Source organism: Galeopterus variegatus, unplaced genomic scaffold, assembly GCF_000696425.1.
Source record: "Galeopterus variegatus unplaced genomic scaffold, G_variegatus-3.0.2 Scaffold15, whole genome shotgun sequence".
Lineage (NCBI taxonomy): Eukaryota > Metazoa > Chordata > Mammalia > Dermoptera > Cynocephalidae > Galeopterus > Galeopterus variegatus.
The window spans coordinates 488,211-512,323 of record NW_007726126.1 but is presented as its reverse complement, the minus strand read 5'-3'; the positions used below and the strand labels follow the sequence as shown (position 1 = coordinate 512,323).

General features: G+C 39.4%; 1 protein-coding gene across 1 annotated transcript in view; it reads left to right on the top strand.

Moving 5' to 3' along the window:
* Positions 1-24,113, top strand: part of INTS4 (integrator complex subunit 4) — a 124,390-nt gene that overhangs the window by 93,454 nt on the left and 6,823 nt on the right. The window contains exons 16-21 of the mRNA XM_008565996.1: positions 12,796-12,889; positions 15,579-15,659; positions 17,771-17,901; positions 21,685-21,744; positions 23,441-23,600; positions 23,821-23,964. Coding sequence (XP_008564218.1) covers positions 12,796-12,889; positions 15,579-15,659; positions 17,771-17,901; positions 21,685-21,744; positions 23,441-23,600; positions 23,821-23,964 — 670 coding nt within the window. The remainder of the gene's footprint in view (positions 1-12,795; positions 12,890-15,578; positions 15,660-17,770; positions 17,902-21,684; positions 21,745-23,440; positions 23,601-23,820; positions 23,965-24,113) is intronic.

The window sequence follows — 24,113 nt, the reverse complement described above, 5'->3', positions numbered from 1 at the left end:
CATGCATATATGCGGACATAAACAACAAAAACAAACAAGGATCTTACAGGTTTTGTGCAACATGTAAAAAAAAAGCTCACTAGTAAAAAGGATAGTCAGGTTTAGATTGTGTTTTTTTTAACAGACTTATTGGTGAGTCCTCACCCTGCCTTAAAGAAAGTAAGACAAATTTACAATGTAAAGCAAAGTATGCAAGCCTTTTCAAGAAGACACAGAGAAGATTTTCTTCCTTTTAAGAAAATAGCATAGAATTCTACTATAGGATTTTGTGAAGAAATACGTAGATAAGAGTAGGAGAAAATTTAGAAGTCTGTTTAAGATAACCAGCTAGATACCAGAAAATTTGAGACCATCTAGTTAAACAGGTAGATTTTAGGTTAGTTTTTGTCTCTCAAATGAGTTACTGAGCTTAAGGGCTGAGCTATTGAAAGCTATTTGACTGCTGAAGTTTGTAAATTTACCCCGGGGTCAATTTATTTTATTTTTTTTATTTTATTTTTGTCTTTTTTACTGACCGGTAACGGGATCGCAACCCTCGGTGTTGCACCCACACCACGCTCAGCCAGTGAGCGGGAACCGGTCTCCACATGGGATCCGAACCCTCGGCGGGAGCGCCGCCGCGCTCCCAAGCGGCGCACTCTCCAGTGCGCCACCAGGCCGGCCCCCCGGGGTCAATTTGGAGCTTGTTGTCATTATTTCCATTATGGGTGGTCTGATGTGTAACATCCCCGGTGAGATGGATTGAGGTGTGATGGAGGGGTGTTGAGATTTTGGGATCAGATTCAATTCCTTGTCTTGTTTGGGGTTCCACATAAGTTTTAACAGCCTTAGCAGGAATCCATAGCAGTCCTGTGGGTGAGAGAACAGATGCATGCCCTCTCCCCCATGTTAACAATTCGACAGGTCCCAACCATTGTCGTCCCGTTGGCAGATGGCGGAATAAAACCAAGGGTCTAGGTCTCTTTTTAGGAGGTAGAAAGTGTTGCTCTGTGGCCATTAATTTTTGAGAGTTACAATTTTTAAAATTTAGTGTAAACAGAGCTTTAAAGACCTGTTCATGAGAGGCCATTCCTATATCTATTTTACCCCTCCTTTGTTTACCTATTTGAGATTTAGGAAGGCCATTAGCTCTTTCAACAGTTGCCTGTCCGTTTGGGTTAAATGGGGTTCCTGTGACATGTTTAATGTTCCAGTTGTCACAGAATACTTGAAAGACTTTGGAGGTGTATGCTGGTCCATTATCTGTCTTAATTTGATTTGGAATCCCCATGATGGCAAAGGCAGAAAGACAATGTTTTTTTAACATGTTTAGCAGTTTCTCCTGGACGTCCGAAGGTGGAATAATGAGTGACTTTCATTTGCCAAATTTCATTCCCTTTTATTCCTCAAGGAAAAACCTCTGACAATCGGGAAAAGCATGAACAATATCTTGAGCTTGCCTGTAAGAGATCTGATGCATGTTAGCCAAAGCTTGTGCACCCTGATGAAAAAACTGATGAGAATCAGTAGCTTTCTGTAAAACATTATTATACATAATAAAGTGATCAGCCATATCATTTCCAAATGATAAAGGGCCAGGAAGACCAGGATGAGAACACATGTGAGTTACATAGAAAGGATGATGTCTTTTTTGAATAAATTTTTGTAAATGTCGAAACATTTCAAATAAAAGAAAATCATTTCCCTCATGGATAGGTGCATTTGAATTACCTGTAAGACTCCAACTACATAGGCAGAGTCAGCCACTAAACTAAGTGGCTGATTGTAAAAATGTTGGAAAGCTGCTATTGCAGCTTCCAATTCAGCCCTTTGAGTGGACTGATGATGGATAGTAACAAAATGTTTCGAGATTCCCTGCTCCCTTCATGCCACAGATCCCCCTCTTGATCTGCCAGAACCGCTGACAAACACAGTTAATGCTTGAGGGAGGGGAATAGGGGATAAACAGGATCCCAACTGCATGAGCAGCATTCAGAGTCCCTGCAAAACTCTATCATGGAGTAATGAGAACTGTATCCCACCAACAAAATCAACCATAACCATCTGTAAAGACTCCGATTGTTCAAGGGCAGAGCAAAAATCAGCCCCAGAAAGACCAGGATTAACAACATCAGGATCACACACAGCAAGCACTCGACAATGGTGTCCTCCCCCAGTGAGCAGCCAAATACATTGTCCTAATTTAGTGTATAATTTCTTTTTTTGTTGATGAGGCAAGGAAGTCCATTCAATGACTCCTATTTGAGGAAGAAATTGGCAAAGCAAACCTGTGGGACTATATGGGGTGTTTAAAATATTGAAATGAATGACTTCATATTTAATAAAACGTGTTAATTGTCTGGAATGTAAAAAGGATTCAATCTGTTTTAATTCTAATTTTGCTTCTTCAGTTAAGTAACCAGGGGAGGACAGATCAGGGTCTCCCTTCAAGGTATTAAACAAATGTTGTAATTGATAAGTTGGAACACCCATAGAAGGGTGGAGCCAGTTAATATGGCCAAGTAATTTTTGTAAATCATTTAGAGCAAAAGGCTCCTGAATATGGAAAGATATTTTGTGGCCATATACTTCTCTGATTAAAAAACCAAGGCAGGGGCCGGCCCAGTGGCGCACTGCTATAGTGCGCCGCTTGGGAAGCGCGGCGGCGCTCCCACCGAGGGTTCGGATCCCACATACAGACCGGTTCCCGCTCACTGGCTGAGCGAGGCGCGGGAGCAACACCGAGGGTTGCGATCCGTTGCCGGACATGGAAAAAGACAAAAATAAATAAATAAATAAATAAATAAACCAAGGCATTTCCAAGGCTCCTTTTTTTGGATTTTATCTGGAGCTACTTGTAAGCCAGCATTATTAACTTGTTTGACTAAATGTAAATAAACTTGTGATAGCAGTTCTGGATTGTCATGAGCATTGTCAATTTGTCTAGTTATAGCATCTTGAAGACAATTAATAAAATCTATATAAGGCTCAGTGGGTCCCTGTCTAACAGTAGCAAAAGATTTAGTGGGAGTATTCCAGGGACTATGCCATGGCTCTAAATGTCCCATTTGTAACTGTTGTTTAACAAGTAAAGTAGCTTGATTTAATTTCTCCCCTTTAAGAGGCTACTGTTCCACCCAAACCGTAAGACCAGGGGTCCATTGTAATTTGGATGGTGGGAGTGTGGCTGTGGCCATCATGATAAATTTTGAAGTAGATGTCCCAATATAAATATCCCATTGAGCAGGGAGGTCTTGGCTCCATAGGGTTTGAGGTAGATCTGGAACATAAGGCATAATGGAGGCAGTTTGTCCCTTGGGGCCAGTACACAACAAAAGATTTTTACTTTGATGAGGGATTTGGAACCCGCCTAATCCAGTAAGTGTAACTGGTGAAGAAGTTACTTTCCAGGGCCGGCCCTGTGGCGCACTCGGGAGCGGGTTTGGATCCTATATAGGGATGGCCGTTGCACTCACTGGCTGAGCGTGGTGCCAGCGACACCAAGCCAAGGGTTGTGATCCCCTTACTGGTCACAAAATAGACAAAAAAAAAAAAAAAAAAAAAAGTTACTTTCCATAATGGAGTCCAATCCTTTTTAGCAATTATGGTAAGATCAGCCCCCAAATCTGTATTAATTTTTGTTCAACAGATAATGTCAACAGTGGCTGAGTCTTATCTAATCTTTGTATCCAAAACGCATAAGGGGAAGCAAGAAGTTGAAGTTTAGATTTTGTTTGAGGAAAATTTTGTTCCAAGCCTTTATGGCTGCTCTAGTTGTTTGATCAAGTAACATTCCATGCTAATTTAAACCTCATTACATTTTTGAGTGAAATAGCATGTAAGGCTTCCCGATATTCTTGTAGCCATACAGTATATTGAGCAGGAATTAAAACAGTTTTTCCGAGTGTTTTCCAATCCCAAGGGGTCATATCATACCCATTAGTAATTGATTCTAAGTATCCCTTTGTAAAAGTACTATGTAAGCCATTTTCTGTTATGCTCTTTTAAAATCTTTCAAACAAGGAGAATGGGAGGTTTTCATGTCTCGACTGAGTCCCAGTTCTTACAACAAGAAAGACATGACGAGCATCAACTCCTGTGTTATGTCCTTCTTTAAGACAGGACTCCATCAAAGGAATAAATGAGTTATTTACCTCCAAAGGTGGAAGTGGGGGGAGAGGAGGAGGATTGTTTTTCATCCTCTGTAATGGCATAAACATGTTTTTTCCTTTTGTTAAGGTTCTGAATAATTTTTAAAGCAATTCGACAAAATTTCCAAACCACTGTAATCAGTAATAATTTAGTTAGTGACGGTTACTTTATAACCTGCTACCTTAAGGAGACATAGAAGGACTGAACTATGTTGAATTTCCCTCTTAGACAGTAAACTACCCATAATTGCAAGAACAGATAGAGAATTGAAAGAGTAAGAAAGCAAAACTTACGGGCAAAGCCCTAGTAGACACTGCAGCAGGCGTGCAATCACTTAATTGAAAGCCACCCTTGTGATCCCCTTTACCGGGATGAGTCCCTCTTACTGGGATTTCCCTCTTGACGGGATGAGTAGATATCCTGTTTCTTTTTCTGGGCATCTTTTTTCTTTTCCCCCTTTTTGTTGGGGCCTCCCTTTTGTCGGGATGGGTGGTGGATGTCCTCTTTCTTTTCCTTTCCAAGGCTTGGCAGGTCAGTCTCTGATCCATGGACCCAGAATTTCATCACGTCAGGGTCACCATTTGTTGCTTTGCCTCCCATGGATTTGTCACTCCTTTCCCCCTGGGTGACGGAGCCGCCAAAGATTACCCAAAGCCCATCTCTTCTGAGCAGTGAGAAGCCCTGAGAAGGAGTTAATCTCCCAGAACACTCAAGATAGAAGCATTCCTTCCATTTGGGAAATTAACCACGAATTGAGGTTCTCCTCCCTCATTTATTCTCTAGACTAGGAAGTTCCAGGAAGAGAACATAGGTGGGGTTTTTGCTAAGTACAGTTTAACAAGTTTAACAATAGAAGGTGGTAACATTCAGTAAGGTGACATCCTATAACGCAGTTAAGTTGATCCACTAACAAAAGCTTGATTTTAGCAAACATTCTCTTCTTACAGCAATTTCCCAGTATCTTTATACATCAATCAGTAACCTGTCTTTGAGCCAGCGACCTTGCTGTGTTACAGTTCTTTATCTTACAACAGAGACTATATAGCCTGGGGAATATTTCCTGTCCTTTGCAAGGTCTATTTGAAACTGCAAGGCTTTAGAAAAGCAGGCCCTGTGAAGTACGTTTGTTTTATGCATACTTCACATGGAACCTAGCTGAAGGCAGTCTGAGAAATGCATTTTTATCTTTGCAACCTGTGCAATCTACGAAGGTACATTAGATGAAGATTGGAATATGTGTGAGTGAGCCAAATCCATAGTATGTGCCCTAAGTACCAAACTGCTCTGAATTCTAGTTTACTCATTTAAAGGACTTTGTGACTAGCTAGGAATACTGGTAGGAGTGAAGTAATGGGAGAGGCAAACGGGTGGTATGGTAATCTAGTAACCCTATAAAAAGTTGAGGCACATTCTGGGCTTCCCTGGGAGCATCATGGGCAAAACCAGGCTGAGATGGGTAGAGAATGCTCAGGTGTGGGTATAAGCACAGGTGCCAGCACAAGAAAGGGCTCAGCATGCTGGCAGCCAAGGGGAGCCTCCTGGAACTCTGCCTGGGCACATAGTCATTCCTATACTCCAGGAAAGCCTCTAGAAGCTGCACAAAGGCCTACAGGGACTCTCCCATCCCAAGATCTCTCCCCAGGGAGCTGTGGGCCCCAAGCAGGGAAAGTTCACAAGATCTGCTGAGCCCAAGCCTTTGCAATTTGACAAGAAAATCCTTCTGTGGACTGGGTGCTTCACATCAATGGAGAAGATCCTGCCTCTGTTTCCTCCAGAAATGATATGTCCTGCAAGAAACAAAGCTCAGTGAAAGCTTAGTACATAATGATTGGACTCATAATTATTACCTGCCTTGTAATGATAGCATCAGTCAAAAGGGCCGCAGAATAATATGAATCCTTAACATGTTGGAAACTGGCAAAGAAAACTAAGTGGCATGAAGAAGCTGCATTGGCTGCCCAGGCTCAAGCTAAATGATATTCTTAGTGTCAAAGTGTTCACCTGAATACCATCACTATAATCAGCAACAATAAAAGATAGATAAAATAGAATATTTTTAAATAAGTTGAAATGGTATTAGCATAATAGTTTGTTCTCTTGCTGCTGTACACTTACACACTTGATATTTATTGATACTTTTACACATAGTGCCTGCTATGTGCCAGGAACAATACACTAAACTAGGGGTCACCAGACTATAGTCTGTGGACCAAATCTGGTCTGCTGCTTGCTTTTGTAAATAAGATTTAATTGAAACATGGCCACTCTCATTCATTTAGGTACTTCCTATGGCTGCTTTCATGCTGTGGTAGCAGAGTTGAATAGTTACCACAGAGACCGTATGGCCTTTAAAGCCTAAAATATTTGCTATATGCCCTTTTACAGAAAAAGTTTGCTGACCCTGCTGTAAGCTGAGGACACTCCACAGCTCTGCAAGCCAAGGTTCCATTCTTTCCTATATCTCTTGTTGAATGATACCTGTCACATTTTTTTCTCTTCTCCCTCACCAAAGTGCTTAGTTTAGGAGGCTATGAAGTGAGGTTGTTGGCCCTGAGCCCAGGAAAATAAGCTCTGCTTCCTGACTCATCCCTACGTAAATAAACAGTTAGATTTTGTTCTTGACAATTTTATCCAGTTGGCACTAAAGCACGTGCAAAATGCACAAAAGCAAGCTAATTTGGTCATTTGCTGTAGTGTTGGTTGTTAGTCGGTGCTCAGTAAATATCTGTTGGTTTGATTGCCTTCATGATCTGGGTGTAATGAAGCGATAGTCCTGCTTAGGCTTTGGAATGGCCAGATCACTGTTGTAGCACTGTGGTCAGTCGTGGGCACTATGTTTCTAGCACTGTGTGTTTTTTTGTTTGTTTGTTTGTTTTGTGGCTGGCCAGTATGGGGATCTGAAAACTTGACCTTGGTGTTATCAACAGGGATCTAACTGAGCTAACTGGCTAGCCTATTTTTAGCATTCTCAGGAGGATAGTCAGAATGGTGAAAGATCTTGAAGGGAAAGCAAATTGAATAATAGCTACTGAGGGCCTACTATGCTTTACAAACATTGCAGATGTGAAGCAATTTGCTAGGAGTGGCAGAACCAAGATTTGAATCTAGCTTTGTCTGACTCTAAAATTGATGCTCTGTGGTATATAGCAGTGAAGGGGATTCTTGTATTAGGTGGAGATCAAATCAGATGATCCCTTGGGTTTTTCACAACTTACTGTTTCTGTTGTTGTTGAAAAGTAAAATGTTAGAATTTCTACAGAATTTGCCTTCATTAGAACTAGGGCCATGTATCTATTAGTACTGTATTAGTGTAAAACAATCTTCACCATCATACACTTTGCTGTTTATTGTAATCCAAGCAGCTATTTAACCCAATCAAGAGCTCACCTACAGAAACTCTGCTGTAGTTTCCTGTGGGTCCTGGGAGATGATTTTTATTTGTTTCTAGAACTTGACATAACTACTTTGCCTTCACTGCTGTACCTTAGGTACCTTAAAGGGGCTCAGTAAATATTTATCGAAAACTATAGTAATGGTGACTTAACCAGGAATGAAGGGTTTAAAGATTTTTATAGATAACATTTTCTTCTGGCCATACCTCATCTCCAGAAATACAGATATGATGTTTTGTTGTCCTTGATTATAAGAGCTGTTATCTATCAAGTGCCCACTCTGTATCCACTCTTCTAGGTGCTTTACATACATTATTTCATTGAATTTGAAAATAATCCCTTGAGGATTATCCCATTTTCTGCAGCGAATGGGGTAACATGCTTGGTGAGGGAGCTGGAGTTCATTCATTCACCATATGGTTTTTGGTATCCATCATATGCCAGATACTACGCTAGGCAGAAGGGACACAGTAGTAAACAAGATTCTACAGTCTCTGCTCTGAGGGATCTTACAGCCTGGTGTGGGAAAAGCTGGGTAAACAGGAAATGCAGAATTATGCTTTACATGCTACAGTAGAGTAAGTACAGAGTTCTCTAGAAGAATGTGAGGGGGCACCTAACCCTTCCTTGGATGGTCTAAGTGATGACCTGAAGAATGAATAGAAATTAGACAAGAAGGGAAGATAGTGCATCAGGGACTAGGAACAGTAGAGTCTTGACTAGAACATAGATTTTTCTAGCCTTCTGTCTGGTCACACTGCTCTGTTTCTGGTTAACAGTTTGAAGTAAAGCATCTAGTATAATGAGATTTGAAATCCAAAGGACTTGGTTTAAGTCTTAACATTTATCACTTCCTAGATACATGATCTTGGGCTCTCAACTCCTTGATCTGTAAACTAAGGGTACTATGTAGCTCATAGGACTGTTGTGAAGTTTGTTATAACGATATGTATGAATGCATTTTGAATATAGCAGTTATTTAAATAATAGTTGGATATTTATGAAATCCTGCTTTAAAATTTAAATCTAACTGTGGCTCATTTGACATACTGGACAGGCTCTTGATATTTTTTTATAAGTAAATCCTATCCAAATGTTATAAATGTAATCATGTTTTAAATTCAGTATGTTGGGGGGCTTGTGTTTTAAGGAAGAAAGCAGTCATTTGTTTGCTGTTTCTCAAGATGTATAATGCCTTCTGATTTTTCAGAGTTTGGATTTTTGTGTAAGTCTATGAAAGTGCTGTTACTGGAAAAATACATTATTGTTTCAGGAAGCATATCACTTTAGAAGTTTTCCATAATAGAGAATTGTTCTTTTGAGTAAAAAAGCTCATTTTAACAGATGGGGATTCAGATATCAATAGAAATACACTTCTTACGGGAATCCTTTTACACACCAATCTTAAAGAACATGGGATTTTCTTGGTTTGATTCTTTAAAATTCTTTCGCTGTGGAACTTCTAATGTCTCTTAAGGTATAGCACCTGTTTTGTAGTCTGGGAACTAGTCCACTAATTAAAGAAATGGAAATAATGTTTGTAATCTGTAATCTAGGTATGAGGATGAAAACAGCTTTTGAAAAGTTATTAGGACTTTGTACTTATTTTGCATTTCCTAACATTTCTTGTTCAGTCAAGCTACTAAGAGACATTAATTATAAATTTGATGTTTAGCTCTTGTAAGAGGTTGGGAGAAATGTGTAGCCATAAATAATATTTGATTTGCACATCTAGAGTTTTTACTATCTATAACAATAATTTTAAGAATTAATTCAGCCTATTATATAAACTTTTTAAAAAATCATACTATATGTAAACTTTAAATCAGTTTTGATCTCATCTGTATTTGATGTAGTTCATAAATAAATGAAAAGAGTTTAATAGCAAATAAATAAATGAGATACAATATGATAATGGTTTTTTAAAAAAGACTTTTGGAGTCAGATCTGGGTTCATGTTCTATTTTTGGTGCTTATTAATTCTGTGACCTTCGGTAAATGACTTAAACTCTGGTCTTTAGTTTCATGCTCAGTGAAATGGGATTAATTGCAATTCACATTGTGAGAATTAAATAAGCTCAGGGAAGGAAACACCTAAATAAGTACAGTGCCCATAGAAGGTGCTCTGTACCCTTCTCATTAAAGAGTCCCTAGTCTCCTGATGGATGTCTAGACTGAGGCTTCCTGAGGATTATGGGCATAAAGAGCTACAGAGGAGAACACAGAAGATTTTTCCCAGGGCTAGAAAGTTTCTATTTTTTTGTTTGTATACTATAGTTCAGATTTTCCATGGCTAATTGGGTTGGATTGCATCTTACTCTGTTCAGAACAGTTGCCACAATTCAGAGGCAATAGAATAACTTAACATGTGAAGGTAGTCAGTTAATACATAGTCAGTGTTCTCTATAATTGTAACAAAAGGCAGAATCTTCCTGAAGAAGAGATGCTTCAGAAGTAGAATGCTTCAGGGCTGTCTCTTGCAAGAGAGACATCAGAGAAACGAAAGGAAGAGACCAGCTGGCTACTAAAATCGCACTTCACAGGTGTGCTTAGCTAGTCCAGGGTTTTGCCTTTTGTTGTGCTGGCTTCCCACATGTGAGCAGGCACTCCAGGACCAACTCAAGCCACTCAACCTCCCAAGAAATGATATATGCCATAGAAAACAATTTCTTCAATCACTTTGGGGACAGTTAACTCTGTGCCCCTTTGCAGGGCATCTTCTTCTTGGTATCATATTCCCTAAGAGTCAGCATTAACTATTATAGAGTTGCCCACTGAGCATGCGATTAGAGGGAGGGGCTTCGTTCAATGGACAATTTTGTCTAGGCTACTATGAAATCTGATATATCATGCCTGAAACAGCTTCCCTAGTGACCCAAATCTTTCCACAGTTACTGTTTCTATGTAGAATTTTGATGTTGCCATTAAAAAATGAGACAACTTTCTGTGAATGCTGAGATGATTATTAGGTAACACACATACACACTTCCACCCAAAAAAAAGGAAGAAAGGAAAGAAAAATAATACTTTTTGTAGATGCATAGCATATCTCTGCATCAATTCGAAAGAAACTGGTAGTGGTGGTTGCCTCTGGGAAGGTGTACAGGTAGCAGGGCAGCAGGCCACAGGTATAGGAAAGGGGGCTAATTTAATTGTATATCCTTTAGTGTCTTTTGAGTTCTATGCCTTATAGGTGTAATTTTATATCTTAGGTATATATTACCTATTCAAGAAACTAAATGTTTAAAATCACCAATAATCCTACCCCCAACACAACTATTTAATTTGTGTGTGCCACTTTCTGATTTATTGTTCACAGGCATATATATATATATATTTTTTTGTCTTTTTTGTCTTTTTCCGTGTCCGGCAACGGATCGCAACCCTCAGTGTTGCCCCCGTACCGGGCCGGGGACCAGCAACAGGATTGCAAACCTCGGTGTTGCTCCCGTGCCTCGCTCAGCCAGTGAGCGGGAACCGGTCTGTATGTGGGATCCGAACCCTCGGGTGGGAGCGCCACCCGCGCTTCCCAAGCGGCGCACTTATCCAGTGTGCCACCGGGCCGGCCCAGGCATATATATTTTTATATGGTCACAATCATTGTGTTTATACCTTTATCCAGTTAGGATGTTTTTAATTCCAGGTATCAGAAAACTTTGAACTAGCTGAAAATAGTTACTTACTACCTGCGATGATCTGAATGTTTGTCTCCCCAAACTTTATTTGTTGAAATCCTAACCCCCAAGGTGACAATATTAGGAGGTGGGGCCTTTGGGTTGTGATTAGATCTTGAGGGTAAAACCCTCATGAATGCGATTAGTGCTCTTATAAAAGGCCTCAGGGAGTTTGTTCGCCCTTATGAAGATATAGCTAGAAGGTGGTATCTATGAGGAATGGGCCCTCACCAGACACCAAATCTACAGACACCTTGATCGTGGACACCCCAGTCTCTAGAACTGTGAGAAATTTCTGTTGTTTATAAGCCACCCAGTCTGTGGTCTTTTGTTATAGCAGGACAAATAGACTAAGATATTTCCTCATATGATCAGATATTGGACATACGGTATAACTGAATAGCTTCTTTATTTCATTAAGGACCCAGTTTCTCTCTGTCTCTCTGGAATTTTCTTGTCTGTAGCATTGGCTTTATCCTAAGGCTTTTTTCCCTTAGAGTTATAGTATACCCTTAGAGCCGGTGGCAATCAGGACTATAAGCATTGTTGGTGAGTCCAGTGAGAGACAGAGACAAACAGAGAGACTTACCAGTCTGCTCCAAGCATGGAATATAAGTCCTTCCATTTGGACTGATAAGGCCAATTTAGGTCACATAATGAGAGGGATGATATGTACTAATTGGCTTAGTCCAGTCAGACTCTACCTGGAATTGGGTTTTAGGACCTGTTCTCTTGAAAAAAATCAGGTTTTAGTAATGAGGAAGTGTAGAATGTCTAATTGGGTAGGCAACCAACGGTGTCCACCACAATAGCTTTAAAAAAATTTTTTTTTTTGTCCTTTTTGAGACCGGCTGCACCGTGCTCAGCCAGTGAGCGCTGTGAGCACACCAGTCATCCCTATATAGGATCTGAACCCGCGGTGGGAGCGCTGCACTCTCCTGAGTGCGCCACGGGCTGGGCCCCCAAAATTTTTTTTTCTAATGGAAAAAATATGTGTTTATCATGGTCTAAAAAACTTGCAAAATAAAGTGTAGTTGGGAAAAAGCACTAAAAAGCATCCCAATACCCACTATTCAGAAAACCACTTTACTATATTTTTCTTCTATATATAGTTTTTACATAGTTGAGATCATGACATGTTATTGCCATTTTGTATTTTAATGACTGTAGAATATTTCATTGATTGGATGTACCATAATGTATTTAATAATTCCTCTACCACTGGGTATTTAAGTAATTACTGAGTTTTTGCTATAATAGGACACACAACAATAAATACTTGGAAGCATAAAGCATTTTTTTTTCTGTTGAATATTTCCCTTAGGATCACTTCTTAGTGTACAGTTCTGATCAAAGTATTTTACCATATATGTGGTTTTTATAACATAGTACGGTTGTGCTTTCCAGAAGAGTTTTATCAGCTATCAAAGTATGAGCGAACCAATTTCATTATAACTACTCCAGCATTTGTTGTTGTCATTTATAAAGATTTATGACCAATTTACTGGCTGTAAAATGGGAAAATGCTTTTGACATGATCTTTATGTTGGTGGCATTATTCTTATCCTGTATTTGGCTTGGGGTTTTATTTACTACAGAGATCTGCAAAGACTTGGAGAGCTTCAGTCTGAATTGGCAGGAGTAGCTGACTTCTCTGCTGCCTATCTTCGGTGTCAACTGCTTCTCATCAAGGTTGGTTTGGATCCATTATGTTTTTGATTGTGATGCAAAGAATGCAGTTTAATGGATCTAGCAGTGTTTGAGGCCATAAGTGGAAAAATTTAAGGTTTTATGCAACCGCTTATCAATGGTGAAATTATGTACTCTTCAGTGTAATTATATTTGTCTCTAATTAAAGAAATGTTAACTGATATAGGAATTTGAATTTTTAATTTTGGGAGAATTCTTTCATCATTACATAATTAGAGAAGATTGGATAATCATTTTAATTAGAATACCAAGGATTTCAAATGTTTTGTATAATTTGTTAGCAAAGGACTTGTATAAACTATTTTCTTCAAATGCCCATTTTACTTTTTCAAAGTTAAAAGGTTAATTTCAGGCTGGGCAGTTAGCTCAGCTGGTTAGAGTGCAAGTGCTGTTAACACCAGGGTCCAGGGTTCAATTCATGTACCAGCCAGCCAAACCCTTGGGTGGGAGCGCCGCCGTGCTTCCCAAGCGGCGCACTATCCAGTGCGCCACCAGGCTGGCCCCCATTGCTCTTAAAAGAGCCAATTTGCTGGCATTTCATATCAAATAGTCAGATCATATACATAAAATTGGTACCTAAGAAGCAATTTAGGTTTACTGAGTTAAAAACCAACTAAACAAGTTCAATAGCTTTCAGCTTCTACAACAATTTGTTTAGGCTCAAGATTTAGGAGAGCCCTTCTCACTTGATAAGCCTTTTTTATCTTGGCTATAGTTCTAAATATTTGTAGTCTTCAAAGTGATTAATGACATTTGACCAGAGTCAGAATAAATGGGGGAGTCAAAGATTGTTTTCTGCTTTAAGATGTGTGAATTTGTGCTAAACGTTATACTTAGGTTGTGCAAGTGTGTGTGTATACATGTGAAGGTGGGTGTGTACACTGAGGTGGGTTGGGATTTAAATAGCCCTTGTTAGGCTAGGTATATTTGTCACATATATATACCTGTGTAACCACCACCACAGGCAAGATATAGAATATTTTCATCACCCCACAAAGTTTCTTCATGCCGCTTTGCAAAATTGCTGGGGTTTTCCAAACCTCTGTGAAACAGGGCTAATTATAACTTTATGCCTTGGGGATAGGTATGTATCCCCAAGTAGTGTGTGTGAAAGCCCTTGGCCTAATATCTGGTATATAGCAAGGGCCATGGAAGTATGATCTTTTCCCCATAGGAGTACAAGGAGGCCTTTGAAAAGAATCTACTTTTCTTTCTTCCTTTCTTTTTTTTGGTGGCTGGCCAGTGTGGGGATCTGAACCTGCTTTTCTACAGTAGCAAAAGATGGGAGAGAAAAAGAGAAGAAGAGATTACTTCTAAAAAGAACACATAACTATGTTGATTACTCAGTGTCAAGGGGTGGCTGGGTAGGTAAGTCATCCAGGCCTGGAACCCAAGGCAGGCGTATGTTTGATAATAGGGGAAGAGCTAAATAAATTGTGGCACAGCTACTGAACAGTATATTCTTTAGCCAGTAATGATCTTTATGAAGAATTATACAGCAACATGACAAAAATACTTAGGGTGTAATGTTATATACCCCCAAAAAGATATAAAATTCTACTTTCTGACTACAGCTGTTAAAATAAAATGTCTATGAGAAATGATTGGATAATACCAAGGTATAGAGTTTGGATCTGTACTGGCCAGCCACCAAAAAAAGGAAAAAAAAAGAAAGAAAATGATTGGAAGTAAATATTAAAAAAAACTCTATAGTCTGTATTCTAGACCTACCACTGTCCAATATGATACCCACCAGATAAATGTGACTATTGAGCACTTACGTCATTTGTTCAAACTGAGATGAGCCGTAAGGGCAAAAATACACACTAGATTTCTTAGACTTCAGTATGAAACAAATGTAAACTCTCATTAATAATTTTAAAAATAGTATGTGAAATGATAATATTTTAGATATATTGGGTTAAATAAACTATATTTTTAAAGTTTTACCTATTTGTTTTTAAAATGTGGCTACTGGAAAATTTAAAATTACGTATGTGGCTCATATTATGTTTTTTTGGACAGTGTTAGTTGAGATTTTCTGTAATGTCATTTGATTATGTTTGTAATTAAGAAAGACCAAGAAGATAAGAGGTTTGGATGACAGATGAAGTCATATAAATGGATAAGTGAGGAGAAAGATGGAAGGTAAAAATCCATGGCTTTTAGTGATAGTTTTGAATGTAGAGAGGGAGAGTAAGGAATCTAGGAAGGCTGCTTGATTTCTGGTTTGGGTATATTGGTAAGATGATGATCAAAGGATAGTGAGCATAGGGGCAAAGAAAAAAGAACCAGTCAAGAAAGAAGGGTCTAGTAGGCTCAGGTTGGTCCAGTAGCTCTGAGAACAATGAGGGCCCAGAGCCCAGGAAGCTGGCTTGCCTGCACATTCTGGTGAAGCCTTCATGGCTTCTGTTCTCTGGTTTCAAGCAATGGTCTGAGACACAGGGCTTTTGGGCCAGGAGTTGGACTGAATGGGCAGGAGTTCATTTAGCCCAAACCATTGGTCTCTTTCTCCATAATAGGTAGAGTGTATTGGCTTAAATGAATAAGATTAATTGAGAGGAATCCCGATCATGGCAGATTTTCAAGGCAAAATAAAAATGAAAACCTCGAATGATATGACAGTCTTTATAACCTCTGTGTTCTTTTCTCTCCTAATTTGTCTCTGTAGGCCTTGCAGGAAAAGCTGTGGAACGTGGCTGCCCCTTTGTATTTGAAGCAGAGTGATTTGGCTTCAGCAGCAGCAAAACAAGTAAGCTTACTGAGACCTTCTCCTCAGACAGGTCTCTATCTGGGAGTTGTCTAGTTCGTGGCAGAGCCAGAGGCCTTCCCATGGCTCCATGCCTCTGCTATGACTTCCCTAATTCCTTTCAATTTCATGCTATGACAGAAGTTAGTGATATGAGAAGCAGCATAAGTAGGGGACACAGCACAGGCTTTGGAGTCAGAAGACCTGGGTTCTAGTCCCATGCCTTCCTCTGATTTGCTAAGTGATATTGAGCAACTTACTTAGCCTCCCTGGATTTCTCCTCCTCTGTAAAATGTGGCAATTGAACTAGAGGATTTATAAGATTCTTTTGTGTGCTAAAATAGTATCAGTTTGTATTTTAGATATGCTGAAATCTAATAAATACTGTATGGATCTTTCATCTGAAATGTAGCTGGAACTCATTTTGAGATTGTTTATATATATATATATTTTTTCCTTTTTGTCTTTTTTACTGACCGGTAACGGGATCGCAACCCTCGGTGTCGCGCCCGTACTGGGGACCGGTAACGGGATCGCAACCCTCGGTGTCGCGCCCATACTGGGGACTGGCAACGGGATCGCAACCCTCGGTGTTGCGCCTGCACCGCACTCAGCCAGTGTGCGGGAACCGGTCTCCACATGGGATCCGAACCCTCGGCGGGAGCGCCGCCGCACTCCCAAGTGGCGCACTCTCCAGTGCGCCACCAGGCCGGCCCAAGAGATTGTTTATATTTTTAGCCTGTATAATCTCTTGACTATTAAAAGGTACTTACATTTCTGCTTAGTTCATTAAGTAGCATTTTATTTTATTTCCCTCTAGTTTCTTTCTTTCTGGCTTTGAGCAGTTCCCCTTTGTTCTGAAGTATTGGGACTTGGTGAACTCCTGTGGGTCATGTCTTCCAGTTAGTGAGTCTGTATGTGACCAAGTGGGAAGCTAATGATTGTGACTGTGATTGTTACATTACAGTTCACTAAATGATTTCAAGTCTATTATCTTAATTAACCCTCACAGTAATCCCATTAGGTAGGAATAAGTATTAAGTGCATGTTATAGATGAGGCAGTTAAAACTCAGTAAGGTTAAATTCATTGAACTATAAGTAGTGGAGTCAGGACTTAAGACCAGATCCTCTGATACTCAGAATCTGCTTTCTTTTTACTGTACTGCCCAATCTCTCTGATCCAAACTCCCTTTCAGATCTGGTCTGTGGCTTATATTAGGGGCATAGAACTTAATGATTATAGTTCAAAAATGGGCCATATTGGGAAGGGCAGGACCAGGGAATAGTAGTTTGGAAGGAAGAGAAGAAAGGAATTACAATTGCTATATGCCAGATACTGTGCTAAAAAGCACTTTCCATGCCCCATTTGATACTTTAAATTTTATGACATTGGTGCTATTTCTTCCCTATCTACAGATAGGAAAATGAAGGCAATTGAGGAAAATGATAAGGTAACTTGTCAAATGTAGGAAATCCTGGAGTCATTTCTCTGACCCCAAAGCATTCAAAGGGAGGCAAGCACAGAAGGGAAGGAGAAGCATCATTCGGATGGAAGTAGCTGATTTGTATAGAATTGAGCAAGAACTTAAGATGCACTGGGCTTGATCTGGGGTCATTGATGGTGTTTTTTGCACTTATTTCCTCCCAAACTCCCTCAGACAGACCAGGCCTACAGAACAGTCCTGTTCCTGATGGTTCCTGATGCTTAATTCATGAGAATGTTGCTTGGGGATTGGGTTTACATGCATAGTATATATTCATTTGTTCCCACAGCACAGTGAGTTTGGTTTAGGGTAACAAGCAGTGCTTTGCAATTTTATCAGTAATTAAATTTTCATATCTTCACATCATCAACTAAGATGATTTAATTAGCAGGCGAAAGTCTTTTTTTAATTGACAAAATATTTTATTCTCTTTTCACAAAGCATACTAATTTATCTCAACATTTAAGCATACGTACTTAAAAATCTCAGTTCAGAATTAAAGCCTAGGCATTTAAAAAAAAAAATCTTAGTTCAAAATTTCACCTAAAAAGATCATTTAACAGAATTCTGTGCTGCTCTCAAGTAAGACTTTGGTATTTTTACTGATTGTTAATTATCTTTCTTTATAGATTATGGAAGAGACTTACAAAATGGAGTTCATGTACAGTGGTGTGGAGAATAAGCAGGTGGTGATTATCCATCACATGAGGCTGCAGGCCAAAGCTTTGCAACTTATAGTAACGGCACGAACTACTCGAGGGTAAGATGTGGGGTTGGCCAAAAGGCATGGCATGGTCCCTTCAAAGACACTTCCAGATATAGAGATCTCACTAAGGTTAATGATATGTAAAATGAGATTTAGGAAAGATTAGCCAAGGGACATGCCATCTATTCATTTTTCAGATATTCCAAGTTCTGTTCTTGGATCAGATTTGAACCTTGGAAATCTGATTATGTCTCTTCCTTGCTAAAAACTCTCCAGTGGCTCTCTATTACCTACAGCACAACACAGGACTTCAACTGGTAACAAGGATTTTTGTGTGGTCCCACTTGATAGATTTAAGAATTTAGTGCCAGGAACCACTTTTTCTCTAATGAAGGAATTAGTAAGCTTTTTCCCAGGCAGTAAAGACAAATCCAGAGGATGTACTGTGAAGTCAGACTACTTTGTTCAAATCCTGACTTCTGAAAATGAGAATGACAGTGTCTATCTCATGGCATTTCTATGAAGAATAAATGGGATAATACAGTTGACCCTTGAACAACACAGTTTTGAACTACATGGGTCCACTTAATATGTGAATTTTTTCAACCCAGAATTGAAAATATAGTATTTGTGGGATGCAGAACCTGTGTATACGAGAGCTGACTTTTCATATCTGCAGGTTTTGCAGGGCTGACTGCAGGACTTGAGTATCTGCAGATTTTGGTATATGCAGGGGGTCTTGGAACCAATTCCTGCAGATACTGAGGGACGACTATACATGTAAAAACTTTCAGCATAGTACTTTGTACATAATAAGAGCTTAATATAATGGTAGCTGTAAGACTTTCTGATAATGGGGATTGCCATATTTCATCCATCCTACGGTGCACATTTTTAATTATTGTAACTTCTCTAATCAAATATTTTGATGGTGTGATTGAAAGTGTTTTTTGTTTCTTGGTATTTCATAAAATAAAGTGCATCTTAAGAATGAGGGCATCATAGATTTGATACAGTACAATACAGTAACTTGTTGGCAGCTCACAGACACATTTGATGCTCAAGTCCAGCAGCTTTGTCAACCTAAAAGTGGTACAGAGAAATAAATATTAGTGTTTAAGTAAGCAATGAAAAATACTAGGTCAGAAAGAATATTCTGAAAATTATTTTATTTCTTCATTTATCTTGATTGTGCCTGATAAATTCAGATAGTGATTTAATCTTAAAAATATCCATGTATTCATTTAACAAATGTTCAATCTCTACTATGTGGAACTTTGGAGTCTCAACTCTGTTTTTAGCTTAGGGATTTTTTTTCCCTCCATTATTTAATTATTACTTGTTTCATCCACTCCAGTCTCTCATACTGGATATTAGATCTTCTGGATCTATTTTCCCTATACTTCTTTTGTAATTTCAGTTTCTTTGTTTTTCTACTCTACTAAGTAAATTCTTCGATATGCTCTCTTAATTTACCATTTCAGTTTTAATCATTGTTCATTTCACTATTCATTGGCTATTGAGTTTGGTCTTATTATTACCTTTTATTTCCATGTGTTCTTCTCTATACTTACTGTTTTTGTAGCCGTTTCTCCTGCTTTATCAATGCATTGTCCTTTCATATCTCCTTTTAACTCTAACTAATGTTATTCATTAGAATTTTTTTTGAATTTTCCATGCTTTCTTGCCTTAACTTTATCTCTGAAGGCTGGTTGGTCACCTTTACAACTCCTGATTACCCTTTAAAACACCTAGCAATTTTCCATTGTCTTTGTGTACTTAAAAATGAAAATCTAGACTAGTTTAATAGGTAATTTATATAGACTTCCTTAACAGTTAGTTGTAGGTCATTGTTTGATTTCCCCAAGTGAGCCTCATTCTTTCACTGCTTTCTTCCTCACACCAAGGGAAAAGTGGGGGTTCTTAGTAGTGGAGGCCTACGTGTGTAGGTGAGGCTACCTAGTCTGTTTTGGGTAGAGTTCCCAAATCGTTTTGTATTTTATTTTGCTTGGAATATCTCCAAGCTGGTTCTCTATAAGCACACCAAAAAAAGTGTCACTGCTTATCCATATTGTTTTTCTTTGTGCTGCTGCTTGGCTGGAGTTCTCCCTTCCAGCCTTCTCACTCCCGGTGGTGTTTGGTGGTTTAACCTCACTATCTAATTTCAGTCCCATTTCTGGTAGTGTATCAGTTAAAGAAGTTTCAAGCACTAGCCTTTTTTAAGGAGAAGAATTCAAATGGATGTTGCTTGTAGAGTAGGTTTCTATTTGCCATTTTGTATTTATTTATTCATTCAACAAATATTTACTGAACGATGCTTGTGCTAGGAAATATATGATGAAGAACACAGCATCCCTACTCTTATGGAGCTTACATTTTAGTAGAAACACTAAGCCAGGAGATTCAGAAACTTGATACTATTCTCTTACATACTTTCATATAAGGAAGGGTTTTTTTTCCCTTGACTGGAACTTTACTTTTACAATGAATAATATATTAATGAAAATAGTCATGTGTTGCCTAATGACAGGTATACTTTCTGAGAAATGCACTGTTAGGCGATTTTGTCATTGTGTGAACATCATGGGTGTATTTACACAAACTTAGATGGTGTAGCCTACTACGCACCTATAATCTTATGGGTACAGCCTGTTGTTCGTATATGCTGTCCATCATTGATAGATGTGTCATTATGCGGCACATGACTATAAATGGCATGTTTCATGCAGAAATTATATATAAGAAATAGGATGAAGGGCCGGCCCATGGCTCACTCGGTAGAGTGCGGTGCTGATAACACCAAGGCCACGGGTTCGGATCCCATATAGGGATGACCGGTTCCCTCACTGGCTGAGCGTGGTGCTGACAACACCAAGTCAAGGGTTAAGATCCCCTTACCGGTCATCTTTTGAAAAAAAAAAAGAAATAGAATGAAGATCAAGAGGAGAAGACATTGTGTAATTAGTAAATTATATTGGCCTAGTATGTTGCTTGGATTATTTAGGTATGCAACAAGTTTTTTAACTGCTCGAAGTAGTGTGAGGCCAAAGAAGTCTTGATAGAGAGGAATGAACATCATCTGTGTCTGTGGGCAAAGTAGTAACAAAACCTTTTCCCCTTCTGCATAAGAATCAATCTTTGGTTAACTTTCTAGGTCTGTTGCCTGATAGTGCCAGCTATATTAGTAAGCAATATTCTATGGAAAAAATGATCTGAGTAAATTGCATCTAGACTAGAAGGAAATGTAAATGAACTACAACTTCCTGATTTAGATGCCATAGCTTTGGACTTCATTGAGTGCAGTGATTCTTGTACTGGACATATCCATTGTGGGTCCCTGGAAGCTATGTTTATGGAGTTGTCTCAAAAGATATTAGCACATGTGGAGCATGAGGCTTTTAAGCTAGGATGGTCTCCACACCTGCCTGATGTGGATCTCGACTTGAGCTGTCATCTGTGAGATCAAAGCTCCCAGGCAGCTGTGTGCATTGCTGCAAGGACTTCTGCAGAAGGGGAACGTGACACTGCACAGCAAGCTGTGCTTATGTCCTGTATCCTTAGTGAATCTCATGTCAAGTGTAGCCTGTGATAGTCTTTGATTTTAAATGTTCGTTGAGCCTAATGAGCACTGCAGGGGCTTAATCGGGTCTTGAGATCCTAGCAGATATATCCCCTTAGGACCATTAGGACCTTCTATTTGTCTTAGAGGTCATTTTTATAGTGTAATATGCAAATTCTCCTTTCATGTAGTTTCAAGTTTCTGGGACTTTTGGTCCTCACTCCTCAGTTCACAGATTTTACAAGTTAAATTAATTATTTTGCATTTTATTTCTACAGAGTTGACCCCTTATTTGGGATGTGTGAAAAATTTTTACAGGAAGTAGACTTTTTTCAGAGGTAAGTATTTCATAACTTTTCTTGTTTATATCTTTGCTATGCGAAGTAGCACTTAACAGGCAACAAGAGCAATCACAAGCCAGATTCCTTGGTTTGACCTATGCAGCCAGCCTGTCATGTGCCCTAATTTGGTATTTTCTTTAATGGTGTATAAACTTCTTTTACTAATCGTACAACTGAATAATAAAAACATCAGGAATCATTTGGATTCAGCACTCACCTGGGCCATAAAAAGACAAGTATGAAGAAAACTTATAAACTCTTTTGTTGAAAAAATCATGGCCTGTTTTTCTACCTGTATTTATATTTTTTTGATGGCTGGCCAGTATGGGGATCCAAACTCTTGACCTTCGTGTTATTAGCACCATGCTCTAACCAAGTGAGCTAACTGGCCAGCCCTACTACTAGTGTTCTTAAACTTGCATATGTCTCTGTAATCTACAAAGAATTGCTCTGTAATTCTGTAAGTAAGTTTTATTTTATAGAATAGATATGTTTTCTCAGAGTTCAGTGTAAAGTGAAGGGGTTAAAACAGATGCAGTAGGGGTAGTGTTGATAACACCAGGGTCAAGGGTTTTGATCCCCATACTGGCCAGCTGCCAAACCCCCCCCTCCCTCAAAAACAGATGAAGTAGGTGAATGAAAGTCTTGGTGAAGAAGTGGGAGTTGAGGTAGTGACTAAACCTGTGGTGCGCTGGCGATATAATACTGGAAGGAAAACATTTATAGGATTTTAAAGCACTTGATTAAGTCTTATATATTTTTTTCCCACTGTTGTCTCAGCCCTCATGAACTTTACTAAAAGTGAGATTTTTATGACTTTACACTTCTTTTTTTCCCCCTATTTGGCTGAAGATCGGGCTGGGTTGCAGTACCCCCCTTCACCAGCAGGTGATGCTCTCTAGCAAATGGTGCAGTCTAGCTTTGCACTGTTAAGCTCCTGGCTTCTAATCTGAAGTAAATTCATGCCTTACTTTTGGTTTTAGATTATTTAAGGTAGAGAGCCTGTTTTTGCATAGGTAGCTTAAAGAGGTTTTTGGAAAGGTGATAGTTCTTAATTGCCAAAATTCCTCATCTGTTGTTAGCTAAAGCTGCATATTCTTTAGCCTTTCAGTACCTGCACAGATTTTACTTCCTCAGTGAAATATTTTTTGGGTATCCCCTTCCACATAGTAGAGGTACTGTTGAATCAATCTGAGCTGGGAATAATTTACTTAACTTCTCTGGGCTTTGGTGTAACATCATCCTCTCTGAGTCTCAGTGCTCTTATCATTTGAATATAAGCTCCATTATAACAGTCATTTTCTTCTCTTTTGCTCACTGTATGTCCCCAGTACCTAGAATAGTACTTGGCACTTAGAAGGTCCTAAAAACATAGTTGTTAAATTAGTTAATGAATCTGTAATATGAAAATATTAATCCTAACAGTGCACAAGATTGCTGGGAGTATTAAATAAGATCATTTAAAACACTTAAGAGTGTGCCTGACACATAATGGTTATTCAGCAGACAGATGCTTTTATGATGATCATGTCACTAAGGCATAATTATCCGGGTACCTGTCTGTCTCAGTCCTGAACCTCTAGCACCTCCCACTTCATGATCATCACTCTTCCTGCTTTGGGCTTGGCAGATGTCTGGGGCCTTGCCTATAGTGAGCAAATGCATAGTCAATTGCTTCTGTTTGTTCCTTCAGGTGTTTCATCGCTGATTTGCCCCATTTGCAGGACAGCTTTGTGGACAAACTTCTTGACCTTATGCCCCGGCTCATGACATCCAAACCTGCAGAAGTGGTCAAAATTCTACAGACCACGCTGCGGCAGAGTACCTTATTGCACCTCCCTCTTCCAGAGCAGGTCAGGGTCTATTTCATACCCTTCAGGCCAGAATCTGTCCAGACTGTCAAAACTGTTCACCTTGTTGATCTTCTTTGACCAGTGGAGCATCCGGGTTTGGGCCCCTCCTGTGATTGACTCCCACATACCATTAGATAAGGAGACAGAAGGGCAATGATCATGTTTTGTTGCCCAGGGATGACCTGGCTTTAGAATCATTGTATTTTCTTCTTGCTTACAGATTGACAAAGCTTCAGCTACCATCATTGAGCCAGCGGGCGAGTCAGACAACCCTTTGCGGTTTACGTCCGGGTTGGTGGTGGCCCTGGATGTTGATGCGACACTGGAACATGTGCAGGATCCTCAGAGCACTGTGAAGGTCCAGGTCTGTTGGCTTTTGATCCCTATTGAGCTTCTAGAACTTGTGTTGAAGTATTTAAGTTTTTTTTTTTTTCCTTTTTGTCTTTTTTACTGGCCGGTAACGGGATCCCAACCCTCGGTGCCGCCCCCGTACCGGGGACCGGCACCGGGACC